General features: G+C 68.4%; 2 protein-coding genes across 2 annotated transcripts; both read right to left on the bottom strand.

Annotated features, from left to right (window-relative positions):
* Nucleotides 1-4,082: 4,082 nt before the first annotated feature.
* On the bottom strand, nt 4,083-7,060 carry CDC6 (cell division cycle 6; the record flags this gene model as incomplete). Its single annotated transcript, XM_084275366.1, has 11 exons — nt 4,083-4,172; nt 4,262-4,402; nt 4,513-4,733; nt 4,846-4,910; nt 5,014-5,114; nt 5,217-5,356; nt 5,507-5,613; nt 5,806-5,969; nt 6,111-6,310; nt 6,405-6,632; nt 6,850-7,060. The coding sequence occupies 11 exons, from the start codon at nt 7,058-7,060 to the stop codon at nt 4,083-4,085; spliced, it is 1,668 nt and encodes a 555-aa protein (XP_084131492.1).
* Nucleotides 7,061-8,883: 1,823 nt separating this feature from the next.
* WIPF2 (WAS/WASL interacting protein family member 2) lies at nt 8,884-13,662 on the bottom strand (the record flags this gene model as incomplete). The annotated part of the gene is made up of 7 exons (XM_084275582.1): nt 8,884-9,248; nt 10,117-10,218; nt 10,316-10,525; nt 11,579-12,238; nt 12,717-12,836; nt 12,986-13,118; nt 13,600-13,662. The coding sequence occupies 7 exons, from the start codon at nt 13,660-13,662 to the stop codon at nt 9,208-9,210; spliced, it is 1,329 nt and encodes a 442-aa protein (XP_084131708.1). The 3' UTR covers nt 8,884-9,207.
* Nucleotides 13,663-13,921: the final 259 nt, after the last annotated feature.

Below are 13,921 nucleotides of genomic sequence, written 5' to 3'. Positions count from 1 at the left end.
GATGTGAGGAGAAAGGGACCGGGGAAAGAAGGGGAGGTTGGGGGGGTTGTAAGGGAAAGGGGTGGGGGGGGTAACGCTTAACGAGCGGCGGCCGCGGCCATTGCGAGTCATGTGCTCGCGGGGAAACTTTACCCGGGGCTGGGCCGGGCGGGGCGGCGGCGGCGGCAGCGGGCGGAGGATGGGAGGGGGTGAGGCCACGCCCCCCCTTTCGCTCCGGCCACGCCCACGCCCCGCCCCGCCAGCCAATGGGGCGCCGCCTCTAGCGGCGCCCCATTGGCTGGCGGGGCGGGGCGTGGGCGTGGCCGGAGCCTTTGAAGTCTCCAGAAGGCGGAAGGGGTGAAAGTGTGTGCGCGCGCGGGAGGGAGGGGAGGGGGGGAGCTGCTCTTAAAGGGGCCGCGCTGCTTTAATCTCGGTACCCTGGTTTATGCACTGGGGAGGTTGGGGCTCCCCCCTCCTCGGTTCAGGGGGTCATGCAAGGCCCGGGAGAGTATTTTGGGGGGGGTAACACACATACGCCCGCCCCCCTTTCCACTCCAGGGTGTCCTCATCCCTTTATCTGAATGGGGGGGGCACGGAAAGGGGGGGCACTGGGGAGGTCGGGTGCCCCCCCTCCTCGGTTCAGGGGGTCACGCAAGACCCGCGAGAGTATTTTGGGGGGGGGTAACACACACACCTGCCCCCCTTTCCACTCCAGGGAGTCCTCTTCTCCTTGTCTGAATAGGGGAGGGGGGCCTGAGTTGCCCTCCAGGAGCCGAGGTGGGGATGCCCGAGCGGTCCCCCACGCTGCCCACCTGAGGGGCACAGAGGGGTTAAAGCAGCTTGGCTGGAAAAAGGGAAGAAGTGCAGCCCTGGCAGAGCAGGACCCCCGGGGCTGAGGTGGGCATGGCAGGGTCCTGACCGCTTACAGCAAAGCCCCCAGGCCCGCACAGAGCCAGGGTGGGCACAGGCTGAGCAGACCTTCAGCTTTGTTGTTCCTCAATGGTTGCTGGGGGAAACTGAGGCAGGAGGAACCAGGCCCTGGTGTCCCCTGCAAAGGGGAAGTCCCAGAAGCAGCAGCCAGGGAGCCACACACCTGCTGGTGGAGCCCAGCACCACAGCACAGGGGCTGGAGGAGCAGCAGGGTCAGAACTGCCCTGGGAAGACACATGTGTGAGGAGCCTGGGCAGCCTCAGCATGTGTCCCATGGGGGCTCCGCTGCTGCCCAGCACTGGTCCGGGTCCCCTTGGGCACCAGTCAGGCCGCACGGTGATGCACAAAGAGTGCTGGGTGCCCACCACCCTGCCTCAGTTTCCCCAGCGCTCAGCAGAACGAGGGCAGGACACCCAGGGCAGGCACAGGGCAGCTAGGCCTGGGCACCCCACGGCACAGCATGGCCGCCGGTCCCCCTCCCCGACACGCCGGGGCTGCCGGCTGCGGCGAGGCCCAGCCGCCGGCATGTGCTCAGCCCAGAGGAATGTGCCAAATCACTCCCAGATGTGCGCGGGGCCAGCCCCCCACCCCCGCCATGGCCCACCGGGGCGGCCGCTGGGCACCGGGGACACCGCGCCACGCTGCCGCGGGGCCAAGCCCGCCGCCATCTGCATCCCGCCCGGCTGCGAGGCCCGGCGCGTCCCGCGGCGTCGCGGTGCCGAGGCGCAGCGCGGGCAGGACAGTGGGGGTCCCAGGGCACAGACAGGGGGTGCCAGCAGGACAGGGGCGCATCCCTGGCATCCCCAACCTGCCGAGGCCCCCACCCAAGCCCTCACCCCGCACAGGGCCCGGTGCCGGCGCAGCGGGGTCGCGCGGGGTCCTGCCCCGCACCCCGGTGCCCGGCAGGGAGGCAGCGGAGCGGAAAGGGGCTGTCAGATGGAATCTGGGTGCCGGCCGTGACGCGCGGCGGGAGGGGGCCGTGCCCGCCACGTGGCCGCTTATGTAAGGAGAGGGCACAGGAGGACAGGGAGACGGGCGACGGGGACACCGCCGAGGGGACACCGGGCCCCCACCGCACAGGCGGGCGCGCGGCTGGACACGCACACCCGACGGCTGGCGGTCGTGGCGCGGCCGGGCGCCACCCGGCCCCGTGGGCACAGCACGTGTGTGGCCGGCGCGAGGGGACGTGGGCACACGCGTGTGCCGGCACAGGGTGGGGGGGGGCCCAGCCACACCAGCACCTCGGCCTCCAGCACCGCTGCTACCCCCAGATGCCAACTGCAGTGCCAGGCCGGGGCATCGCGGGGTGTCATGGGGTGTTCCAGGGTGTCCGCAGCCGGCGCGGTGTCCTGGAGCCACCGTCATGCCGCCGCTGGCCCCTCACGGCCGGTGATGAACGGCTCCGGCGGGAGCTCCGGCACCCGCGCGCCTGAATCCGGCTGCGCCATCGATTTTTCATCCACTGCGGCAGAGCGGAGCCGGGGCCGGTGCAGCCACAGGCCCCCCGCGGGCTGGCACAGCCAGGGGAGCCCCGTTGCCACACCGCAACCCCCCAACCGCCTCGCTGTCCCCCTGCCCACCAGTATGGCCACTCCATGGAGCCCCAGCCTCGCTGGGACGCTGCCCCCCACCCTGCCCACAGCATGGGGGACATGGGGGGGTGGTCAGGGGCTGGAGTAGCCGGGACTGGGTGGGGGAGGAAGGTGGGGGCCCCCACACTGCAATGGGGAGCAGGGCCACCACCACAGAGCCCGCCCGCGTCACCGCCGCGTCACTGCGGTCACACACGCTGCCAGGCGCTGCCAGACTCTTCCTTCCGCCCCCCGTCACCGTGTGGCGTGGGGCTGCGTCACGCCGTGGGGCTGGCACGGGGCAGGATGCGCGGGGGGAGAGCGGGGAGCCCCGTGCCCAGGGGAGGATGCCGGGCCCTGCTCAGCCCCATGATGAGCAGCAGGGCCATGGGTACCCACTCAACCCCGTGGTGGGACGTGGGGCAGGGACAGGAGCCCCCCCCCCAGCCTGGCGTGGGGTCAGGGTGTGCAGCAGAGCAGGCACAGCCCGGCCTGAACCTGCCACCCCCCCCCTCCACGGCCACACATGTGGGAGACATGGCAGCGCTGGCTATAAATATCCCGGTGGCAGCGGCCAGCTGAGCCACACTGGGGGCTGGTGGGGGCCAATGCCCATCCCCAGGGTCCCCATGGTAGGTGGGGGAGGGGAGATGGGGGCACATCAGGATACCCAATGTGAGGACACACCCCTGTCCTGCACCCCACAGGGAGCCTGCAAGCCGTGGGGCTGGGAGAAACTGAGGCACAGCAGGGCCCCAGCTGGGAGGTGCTATGGGGGCAGTTGGGGGTCCTGGGGTGGGAGGGAAGGCCTTTGACAGCCGGACACAAGGCACCCCAAGCCCCACCCCCTCCCTCCAGGGGCCCCCCAACCCCCCGCCCGGGGAAGCTGCAGAATTGGGTCAAAGCTTCTATTATTTAACAGAAGCAGAGGAGCGGGGCCAGGAGCTGGGGGGGGAGCTGGTGGTGGGGCTGCAGCCCAGGAGAAGAGCTGGGGGGGACAGGGCCAGGCCCCCTGTGCCCTGGAGCAGGGAGGGAAGAGGAGGGTGGAGGCAGAAGCCAGCGCTGAACCACAACTTTATTAATGCCAGGAGATAAAGGGGCCAGTGGTGTGTGTGTCATTCCCCCCCAGCCCCTCACTCTGGCCAGGCAGGGCCTGGGGCTCAGCACACTAGGACCCCGCACACTGGGACCCCCCTTCCTGCAGCGGGGGCTGGATGAAGGGGACTGGGGGGGGGTCTATGAACAGTGGGGTAAAACTCATCAGTGGCTCAGAGCAGAAGCAGCACTGGGACCCCTGGGATCCCCCATGCTGGGGGGAGCAGGGCCAGGGGCACCCACCATCAGTGTTACAAAGGGGCTTTGGCAGGTGCCAGCCCCCCTACCCTTGCCTCCACCCCCCTCCCCCCTCCCCAATAAAATAAAACAGCATAAAACACATCAAACCACAAAAGGCACCGCAGAGCCAGGACCCAGCACAGCCCTGGAACAGCAGCCGAGGCGCTTCCCGGCTCCGGCCAAACCCCGCGCACCCCAAAATCCCATTCAGGACAAGAGCTGCCTGACCCGGACCGAGGGGCCCTGGGGAGGGGCCCTGGGGAGGGGTTAACGCAGCCCCTGTGCCAGGATGCTGCCCACCAGTGCCATGTCCTGCAGCGCCCGCTCCGCCGCTGCCACCTCCATCTTCAGGGAGACCTGAGGGGGAGAGGAGAGCGGCTCAGCACCGCTCAGCACCACCCTGCCCAACGCTGCCCGCCAGCCCCGCACCCCCAGCCCCGCGGTACCTTGGCCAGCCGGGCCTCCTTGGCCTTCTTCAGCTCCAGGATGCCCTGGGAGTCCAGGAGGGTGATGAGGGACAAACACTCAGCCTGATCCACGGCTGGGAGCTGCTGCTGCCGGCAGACCTGGCTGTAGGTGTCGTGGAGCTGGGGGAGGGCAGGGTGGGGATTACACACAGCACGGTGCCTGAGGGGCACCCTGGGGACACCCACCCACTCCCCTTGCTCCAGCCCCGAGGGTCCCAACCGCCACTCACCTTCCCCAGCGTCACTTCCTGGGTGCGCAGGCGCCGGGTGAGCAGCAGCAGGGAGCAGAGCAGCACCTTCTGCTGCAGCGGGAAGGTGTCCAGGGACCCCCGGCCCCCCGCTGCCAGCCGGTCCCCAAACACCTCCGAGATGACACGGGAGATGTGCAGGAGCCCCACACGTTTGGGGACAGGGGATGCTGGGGAGTCACCTGTGGGACAGACAGACAGGGCTGCAGGGGACCTCAGGAAGGGGGCCTGGACCCCCCAGCAAGGTCAGCCTAGATGTGTCCCCCTTGCCCCCCAACCCATTTTGGCTTTAGCCTGACAGCAGCAGCGACTCACCACCGGGCAGTGGCTTGAGCAGCGTCTGGCTCCGCACCTCCAGCTCCACCACCTCCACGGCACGCCTGGGGAGAGACAGCCCTGAGACCCCTGGCACGGGGCAGCCGCGTGGGGCTGGTGGGGGCCACGCTGGCCCCAGCACCGCTGTGGTTTGGGGCAGGCGCTGACCTGCAGATGTCCAGGGCCTTGCGAGCATCACCGGAGACCGCAGAGACCTTTCGGGCACAGAACTGGAGCGCAGCAGCATCCAGGATGGGGTCACCAGCCACCTGCCAAGGCACCACACACCGTCAGCGCTGCTGCCCACACAGGTGGGACACCCCACCACCACCACGGGGATATGTGTGTGTGTGTCTCCCCTGTGTCCCCACCTGCCCCAGCCGCTCCCGCAGGATGGTGCTGAGCTGATCCCTGGTGTAGGGCGCGAAGTGCAGCAGGTGGGGGCCGCTGTCTGAGCGGGTGCTGAGCCGGGGCAGGCTGCGGTCTGTCAGGTCCAGAGCGTTGGCCAAGCCTGTAGCACAGAGGGGTGAATGGGGGAGGGATGAGGCCGTGCTCAAGGAGGGAGCAGTGGGGGGGATGCCAAGTCCAAACCCTCATCTGACCCCTCCCCAGCACACAGGGAGGGCCCAGGGTGGGCAGTGCCATGCTGCCACACACTCACCCACGAGGACGAGCCTGGAGCCGGGCAGCCGCGGCCACTCGAAGAGGGTGTAGAGCACATCCTGCCCTTTGCTCTCCAGCTGGTCCAGCTCATCCAGCACCAGCAGCCTGCAGTGGGGGGGAGCCCAGGTCAGCCCCGGGGATGTGGGGGGACTTGCCCCATGCCACCCCCCACAGCCTATTCACGGCATCAGAGCAGGACCAGCCACTGCTGGGGCCACATCTCCGGGCTGGATACACTCAGGGTGTCAACAGATGATCCTGTGTCCCTCCCTTCCCCCCTCCCAGAAGGAAACTCACACCATGGGCCCCTTGGCTGTCAGCTGCTTCTCCAGCCTCCGCACATCCTCCCGGCCAGTGGTTTCGGGGAGGCCCAGCTGCTGTGCCAGGGCAGGGAAGACGCGCTGGGGGCTGCGCAGCGACATGCAGTTCAGGAGGATGGTTTTGCTCCCAGAGAGTTCATCCTGCCGGGGATGGGACCATTACACTGCTGAACACCCACTGCCTCCCCCCAGCCTGCTGCCCTCCTGGTCCTCTCGCCAGCACATCCCCCTCCTCCTTCCCAATCCGCCCCGGCAGTGCTGAGGCCAGACCCCCCCACACACCTCACAGTCGTGCAGGACGCGGCTCAGACAGGCTGTTTTCCCTGTCCCAGGGGGTCCGGAGATGTAGAGGCTGCCGGGCTGGCGCCTGCAGACGTGGTCCCGCAGGAACTGCTGGATGATGCCCATCTCCCTCTCCCTGCCGTGGAGCCGGTCGGGCATGGCCACGTGCAGCACCCGCTTCGCCTGCTGGTAGCAGGAACCTGCAGCGGGGTGGGGGGGGACACACAGGGCTCAGGGCGGGGGCTGCACAACCCACAAGACCCCATCCCCATCCCACTCCCCATCCCCACTCACCTTCCTGCCGGAAGAGCCGGGTGCGAGGGGGCTGCCCTGAGCTCCGGGGGGTCTCCTGCCCCCGGCGCCGCGGGGCCGGCCCTGGGCTGCCGGGCTTCTCAGGGCTGCCGGGCTTCTCGGGGGAGGCCTGGGGGTCCTCGAAGAGCAGCCGCCGGCCTTGGTTCTCCTTGCTGCGCTTGGCTGGGGAGCAGGGCAGGGCGCGGGGGACGTTGCAGAGGTTGTCGTCGCCTGCGGGATAGGAGCGTCAGTGTGCGGGCCTGAGCCCGGGGTGCGGGAGCCCCTCACCGTGTGCGGGAGGGAGAGGCGGCTCCTAACGCGGCGTGGCCCTGCCTGGGGGGGGGCTTCGCGGCCCTGCCCCCCCGCCCCAGCTCCCCGCAGCTGTTTGAGAACGAGAACTCCCCCAACACCTTTCCCGGGGAGCGGTAGGGGGGGGGAAGCGGCTCACCCAGGCGCTTACGGGGGCTCAAGGGCTGCACTTCGGCCGAGGCTGAGCGTGTTGTAGGGGCCGCGGGGCCCGAGACCCTGGGGAGGGGGGAGAGCCGCAGGGCCGTGGGGTCGGCGGGGGTCTTGGCCGGGGGGGCGGCGAGGCGGCGGGCGCTCCTCCGGCGGGGGAAGTCGATGGTGGGCTGGCGCTGCGGGCTGCTGCTGCTGGCCATGGCGGGGGGCGGCCGGTCTAGGGGGAGGGGGGAACAGCGGTCAGTGGGGGGACCCCCCCAGCCCCGCACCTTCCGCGCGCCCCGGCCCCCCCAAAGCGCTCTCCCCCTGCCTCCCCCCCCCCCAGCCCGGTTCCCGCTGCCCCTCTCCCTACAAGCCACCCCCCAACCCTAACCCCGCCACCCCCCTGTAGCCCCCCACGACCCCCCCAAACCCCCCAGCCCCGCCCCCCACCCCCCGCGCGCTGCCGCACCGACCTTCTCGCGCCAACTCAGCCCCAGCCCCGCACTTCCCGCCACCAGGCCGGCCAGGCCCCGCCCCCGCCGCACCATTGGCTGCGCTTTCCTCCCTCTCCGCCAATGGCGAGATCCCGCGCCAAGCCCCGCAACGGGAGGAGGGGCCACCTGCCCGACAGCCAATAGGCGGGGGGCGCGCGCGGGCTGCTGGGAGGGGGGGCGCCACAAGAGGCGGAAGCCCAGAGGGTCCCGGCCCCGCCCCCAGCGCCCCAAACTGCCCCTCCCCCCCCAACCCCTGCACCCCAGTCCTACCCCAAACACCCCACAACTCCACCCCCGAGCACCGCAGCCGGTTCCCCCAGTACCCAGCGCCCCAAACTACCCCCAGCAGCCCCATGCCACCCCCAACACCCCAAATCCCACCCCCCCAGCACCCCCATCCCACCCCTCGGCACCCAAATCCCATCCCTCAGCACCCCAAATCCCCCCCCATTCCTCCCATTACCAACCTCAGGGCAGGGAGAGCCCTGCGGCCCTCAGCCCCTGGAGCCATCACCTCCCTCAGAGAGGGGAGGGGGCCCTGAGGGTGGGGCAGGGAGCCCCCCCCCAGCATCCCTCCCCTCCCCCCCCTCAAAGTGCCCTCACAGCGACACATCACTTAATGACTTTATTTAAATGCGTTTCAAGCTCCGGGGCTGGACCCGGCGCCCCACAGAGCCCCTCACCCGGGGAGGGGCAGCCAGCGCCGGGCAGAACCTTTAGATACCGGTATCTGAACCGAACAGCAGTGCTGGGGCAGGAGGGAGGGGGCACAATCCTCCAGAGACCCCCCCCCACCATCTACAGCCTTCACCCCACACCCTGTCCCTCCAGCCTACACCAGGAAAGTTCCCATCATAAAAAAAAACCCAAAAGACCCCCAAAACCCCCAAACCGAATCCCAAACCAGCCCCCACCCGGGTAAGAGTGGGTGTGGGAGGGGGATGCCCACCATGAGCCCCCCATCCTTGGGCAGTACAAGCTTGTACAGAGCGGTAGCTACAGTTCACATCCAGCCCACGCCGGTACCCAGTTGGACAGGGGAGTGCATAAGGCAAAACATCAGGGGGTGCCACAGCCTCCCCGCCCCGTACCCCCCACCCCGTTAGGAACAGAAATGACCCCCCCAGGCTAACGGCACCCCCAGCTCTGCCCATGGAGAATTAGTGTTTTCTGGTTAAAATGCTCTAGTTTGGTGATTTAGCGTTAAAACCCGGGCTGCCTCCGCGCCCCACCAAAACCCAGCGGAGAGGGAGGGCCCCCCCCCACTGCCAGGGTCCCCCTGTATGGTCCCCACTCTCCCCCCCCCCGCCCCTGGCTGCTCCTCCACTGCCTCCTGTGCAAAAAAGCAATCAGCCACACTGGGGTAACGAGGCGCTGCCGGCCTGGCCCTGTCCCCCACCACTTCCAGCCCTGGTGCAGCCAGAATGGCGTATCTGGCCCCTGCCCCCCCACCCAGCTCCTCTCCGAACCCCCCCCCTCAGCCCCTGCCCCAGGGAATTGGGCGCTGGGTGTCCCCTGGTCCCACCAACCGCACGCCCGTGGCTTGGTGCCCACCCCAAGTCCTCCCAGGTTGCGGCTGGACACGCGGTTCCCAGCCCGAGATCCACACGGAGCGAGGAGGAAAGGCGCCAGGGGGGTGTGTGGGGGGGGTGCCTGCACAGGCACCGCACCCCCGGGGAGCTGCATAGATGAGGGTGGGCTGGCAGAGAGCCGGGCTGGGGGGTCTGCTCATCCTGGTGCAGCCGTGGAAGCTGAAGACGTGGGGAGATTCTCATGCAGGATCTGGGGGGGCTGGAAGGCGGGGGGGTCGGTCTGAGGAAGGGGAAGGTCCGTGTGTCTGCTCAGGAACCATCCGCCTGCGCAACCCGCTTTCACCTGGGGATGGGGGGCAGAGGGGGGGCCCCACGAGTAGCTGCAAGACAAGGAAGCCCAATGAGGCCAGAACCTGGAGGGAGACAGACACTGCAGCGTGCCCAGTGCCACCAGCACACAGCAGATGGGTTCCTTTCCAGCCCCCAGCACCAGGGCAGGATTGGTGTCACCGCACTCCGCAGAGCGGGACCCTGCACCTCAGCTCTCCCTCCTCTGCGCCCCCACACCAGCTCCCCCCCCCCCCCTTTTCCCACCCCGCCACATCCCCGCAGAGATGGGGAGCCTGGGATTTGCGACTCCGGCACGGAAAGCTCCGGGCTTCTCAAACCCACATTAAACATTCATCGCTCTAAAAATAACCCAGCGTCCCGAGCTCCCCGGAGTCTCCTCCAGCAGCCGCAGGGCTGAGGCGCAGCAGCGGTGCAGCAAGGGCACTTTGCGCTGTGCCAGCAGCACCGGGGCCCAGTGCTGCCGCTCGGGGCCCCATGATTTAGCCAACCCCTGGGCTCCTTCACCCCCCTAGCTCACCCCAGGTCTCCTTCACCCCCCAAGCCCCTGCCCACGGGCAGTTCGTGCCATGGGGCTGGCTGCTGGGGCCCTTCCGTGATGGCTCTGTGCCCGCAGCCAGGCAGAACCAGCCCTGCGGCGACTGTCAGCAGGCAGAGTGAGAGGGGGCAGGAGGGGACACCCAAATGGCCCAGATCCTCAGGCTGGAGCCCTCAGGCACGCCAGGGAGCATGGGCAGGCCCCAGGCGATGCCACTGCCCCAGGGAGGACAAGGGTCAGAGCCTGGAGCAGCTCCAGAGCTGCCCCGCTGTCACCTCCCGCCACCCTCGAGAGCGCGGGGGGGCAGCTGGGCCACAGGACCCCTCCTCTTCTTCCTCCTCCCCCTCCTCCTCCTCTCTTACCTCTGTTTGTTTTGCTGGGGTAGATTCTCTGGAAGTATTTATATTCCTCCGGAGCTGGAAAGTCTTCGATGGGATGAAAGGAATACTTGGATTCAAAGTCATCTGCAGAGAAGGGGGAAAGCAGGCGGGTGAGGCAGCGCAGCTTGGGGGGAGGGAGAGCACGGCTCAAGCCCGAGGGCTCCCCCAGCCCCAGCCTCACCCAGGAACGCTCTGACGGTGGAGATGGAGTCCCGGTGCCCGTTCCGCACCGGCGGGGGTGGCGGCGGAGGCCCGGCCGGCGTCCTGGTGGGCGGCGGCGGCGGCTTCCCTCGGCTCGGGGGCTCGGCAGAGCCGTGCAGTCTGTAGGGAGGGGGAGGTGGGGGGGCATCACGCCCCCCATTTCGCAGCATGGGCGGAGGCGGCGGTGGAGCTGCAAGGAGAGCTGGGTCAGCACCGGCGTGGTCCAGAGCAGCCTGCCAAGGAGCGGCATCCCCAGGGCAAACCCTCCCTCCGGCACCGGCGCCAAGGACGGCCTCTGAGGTAGCGTTCCAAGCCGGCCGCCCGGCCAGCCCACGCCAGCGGCCAGCTCGGCTGGCCCGGGGATGCTCCTACGAGCCCAGAGGGATTTCCTGCTCACTCCCAACATCTGCCTTCCTCTGGCCAGCCCATTCCCTGCTCCATGGGTCGGTGGGGCTGCTCTGGCCTCCCCCAAGTCACTCTGCAAATGAGGGGATGCGAGGAGCAGCTGCGAACCCGCACACACAAAGGTTTGAGGGGGGTAAAGATGCTGCCCAAAGCCACAGTGGTGGCAGGGGGACATACAGCCCCTCCGACCCACTTCATGCCTGCCCAGCTCCCACTGGTGTGCAGTGGCAGTTCGTGCTCCTCATTAGGCTAATTACACACAGACTCAGAGAGCGGATCGCCAGCCGTAACTCCGAGGAGGGATCCTGGCAGGGCCGGAAGGACAGAGTGGCTTGGCCAGGGACCAGGTGGGAGCTGCGGTTTGGACGCGGAGCCCAGGAGCACACGTGGGGGCAGGAGGGGGGGAGCGGCACTGGAACGAAGCCGTCACCGCTCCCAGCAGCAGGGACACGCTTGCGTGTCCAGCTGCAGCGCCGAGGGAAAGGCTTCTCCCTGCTCTGCCACAGCTTTCTGTCACCACCCCGGTGACATTTGGGAGCAGCTGCAGCGTGTGCCCAGGTCCCGCTCGGCCCTGCGCTCGCCTCCCAACCCAGGAGGACACACCAAGCTCCAGGGCAGGAGCCACAACCCAGCGCTAACATCAGGCGTGAGAGGAGCTGGACCGAGAGGCCCCGGGATGTGTATGGGATGTGACAGTCCAGCCACTGCTCCCGGCTCAACCTCTGCTGACCGCCACACGGAGAAGCATCACTGCGCCCCGGTGCCGGCTGTTCCCAGCCCCCACACCCCCACGGGCAGCAGGCTGCAGCCCAGGCCCGGTGGAGCAAATGGTTCTTACCTGCTCCCCGGCTCGGGGGGTCTCTGGCCGGCGGAGGGGGACGACTGCTCTGGAGAGATGGGGAGGCTGAAGCAGGCGGCGGCGGCGCCAGACCCCGCAAGGGACCCGGCGTCTTCCTGTGCAAGGAGTTGTGTCTCTGAGGCAGCTCCGGGGCAGACTCATTGATGGGGCTGGAAGGGCCGTTGGGGACACCGGGGGGTTGCCGGTAAGGGGGCGGCGGGGGGGCGAGGGACTGGCCCTGCGCCCCTGACCCTGTTCGGATACTGACTGGGGAGGGAGGGGGCTTGATGGGGGGCGGGGCAGGGGGTCCATCCCTGTTCACGGGCAGTCGCTGTCCTGGGGTGGGCGGCAGGGGCTTCTCCCGGTTGTAGGAAGACACCTTGGCACCGTGCGCCGGAGGGGGGGCGGGAGGCGCGGCCGTACGGCGTCCCGGCGGCGGGGGTGGCGGGGCAGACGAGCTGTGCTTCATGCCGGTGCTGCCGGCGGTGTTGGGCCGGGACAGGTCTGGCAGGGACGGCCTCTGCGTGCGCGGCAGCTCGGGGGGTGATGCCCGGCTGTTGTCAGCATCGTCTTGGGGGCGGCTGTTGCTGGCTGGCACTGGGGGCCTGGGGGCGGCTGCTCTGGAGCCGGGGACTTGCAGCGTTTGCTTACTGGAGCTGTCTGTGGGAGGGAAACCGGGGTGAGTGGCCAGGCATGGCCTGAGCTGGGAGTCGGTGTGAGTGGCCAGGCACAGCCCAGGCTGGGAGGCAGAGAGCGGCGTGCGGCACGGCTCAACCCCGCGCTGAGCGCAGGGCAGGCTGCCCGCTCGGCTGTGGAGGGCCAGACCGCGGGGAACGCTGTCTGGCACCGGCAGGGAGCTGGCACCGCGCTCAGCCACACGCGGCTCCACTCTCACTGCCGCTGTTCCCCCCACAGAAAGCAGCAGGAAGAAGCGTTCAGCACCGCACTGAGCACCAGGCCCTGTGAGGAGGGCGTGCGATGCTGCGGCACAGAGAGAACGCGGCCCAACTGCGGCCACACACAGGGTGCTGATTTGGGGTGCCCTCTGCTTCTAACCAGCTGAAAAGCCCGGGGAAACAAAGCAAGATCCCCAGCCCCCAGGGACCCCTCCTGCAAACTGCAGTCAGCCAGCCGTTACCTGAGCTGTCCTTGGCTCCCACGGGCCGGAGCTTGGGCACACCACCTGGGAAGAGGCCGCCCTTCGGCTGGAGCGCGGCTGAGCTGGAGCCGTAGCTGCCGCCACCACCGCCTTTGGGCTCTGGAAGGAGAGAGGCAGAGAGGTTAAGCCTGGTATCACCCGCTCCTCCAACGAGGAGCCACTGAAAACCAGACAGGTGAGAGCCCAGGAGCCACCCTGAAGGGCACAGGAGCACTCGGGGCAGGACAGAGGGTCAGGCGGGTACTCACTCTCCAGGATGGGTGCGCTCCGGTCATTGATTTGGGTGACCTTCTTGAGCTTGGTCCCCTTGCAGATGTCCTGCAGAAGGGCCCCACGGCCCCGCTGCTCCTCCCGGCTCAGTTTCGGCGGCTCCGTATTCGCCTGCAGACAAGCAGCAGGTTGGCAGGAGCATGTGCCCCCCCCACCCAGTTCCCAGAGCAGACAGAGCTCAATGCCACCCTCAAGCCCAAAGGCACCCCCACCTAAGACAAACAGCCTTCTCCCCTTCAGAGGGAACCGAGGGGCTGCCCCAGGTTACGCTGCTGATATACAGGGTGATGTCGAGACCCTGTCTTACCTTGACCCAAGCTGCAGCTCAGCTGCAGCCTCACACAAGACCCCCTGCATCCCATCCCCCCCCTCTGAGCCATTGTGGAGCAGAAGGCACAGGACGAGCAGCCATGTGCAGCCCTTTCCATGTACAGACTCTGCAGTGAGGGAAACTGAGGCACAGCCCACAGCTCACCTGAGGTTCTTATGGGTCCCACAACATCACAGGGTCCCTGGCAAGTAGTACCACGTGGAGACAGCCCACCCTCACCCCCACAGCCAGCCACCCCCCCGGCAGCGAGAACACCCCTACCTGACTGAAGGTGGGAGGGGGCGGGGGGCCCGGTGGTGGCGGCGGGGGAGGAGGGATCGGCATCCTGGCCTGGTTCCCGGAGGCTCCGACGGCTCAGTGCTGGGGGCAAACCTGGTCACTCATGCCTGTGGGGAGGGAGGAAGCGGTCAGGGACTGGAGGGGAAAGCCAGGAGAAACAGGGCCCTGGGGCAGCATGCTAGTGCCCTGTGCCCCGGGATAGTTGTGCTAGTGCCCCAGCACGGGCTGGGGCCGTTCTCTCACAGCTGACTCAAAAGGGTTGCTGGGTTCTCCCAACCACGTGGGGCAACCAACACGACCCCTC

This window comes from Gallinula chloropus (assembly GCF_964237585.1).
Source record: "Gallinula chloropus genome assembly, chromosome: 26".
Classification (NCBI taxonomy): domain Eukaryota; kingdom Metazoa; phylum Chordata; class Aves; order Gruiformes; family Rallidae; genus Gallinula; species Gallinula chloropus.
This window is presented reverse-complemented; position numbering and strand designations above follow the sequence as displayed.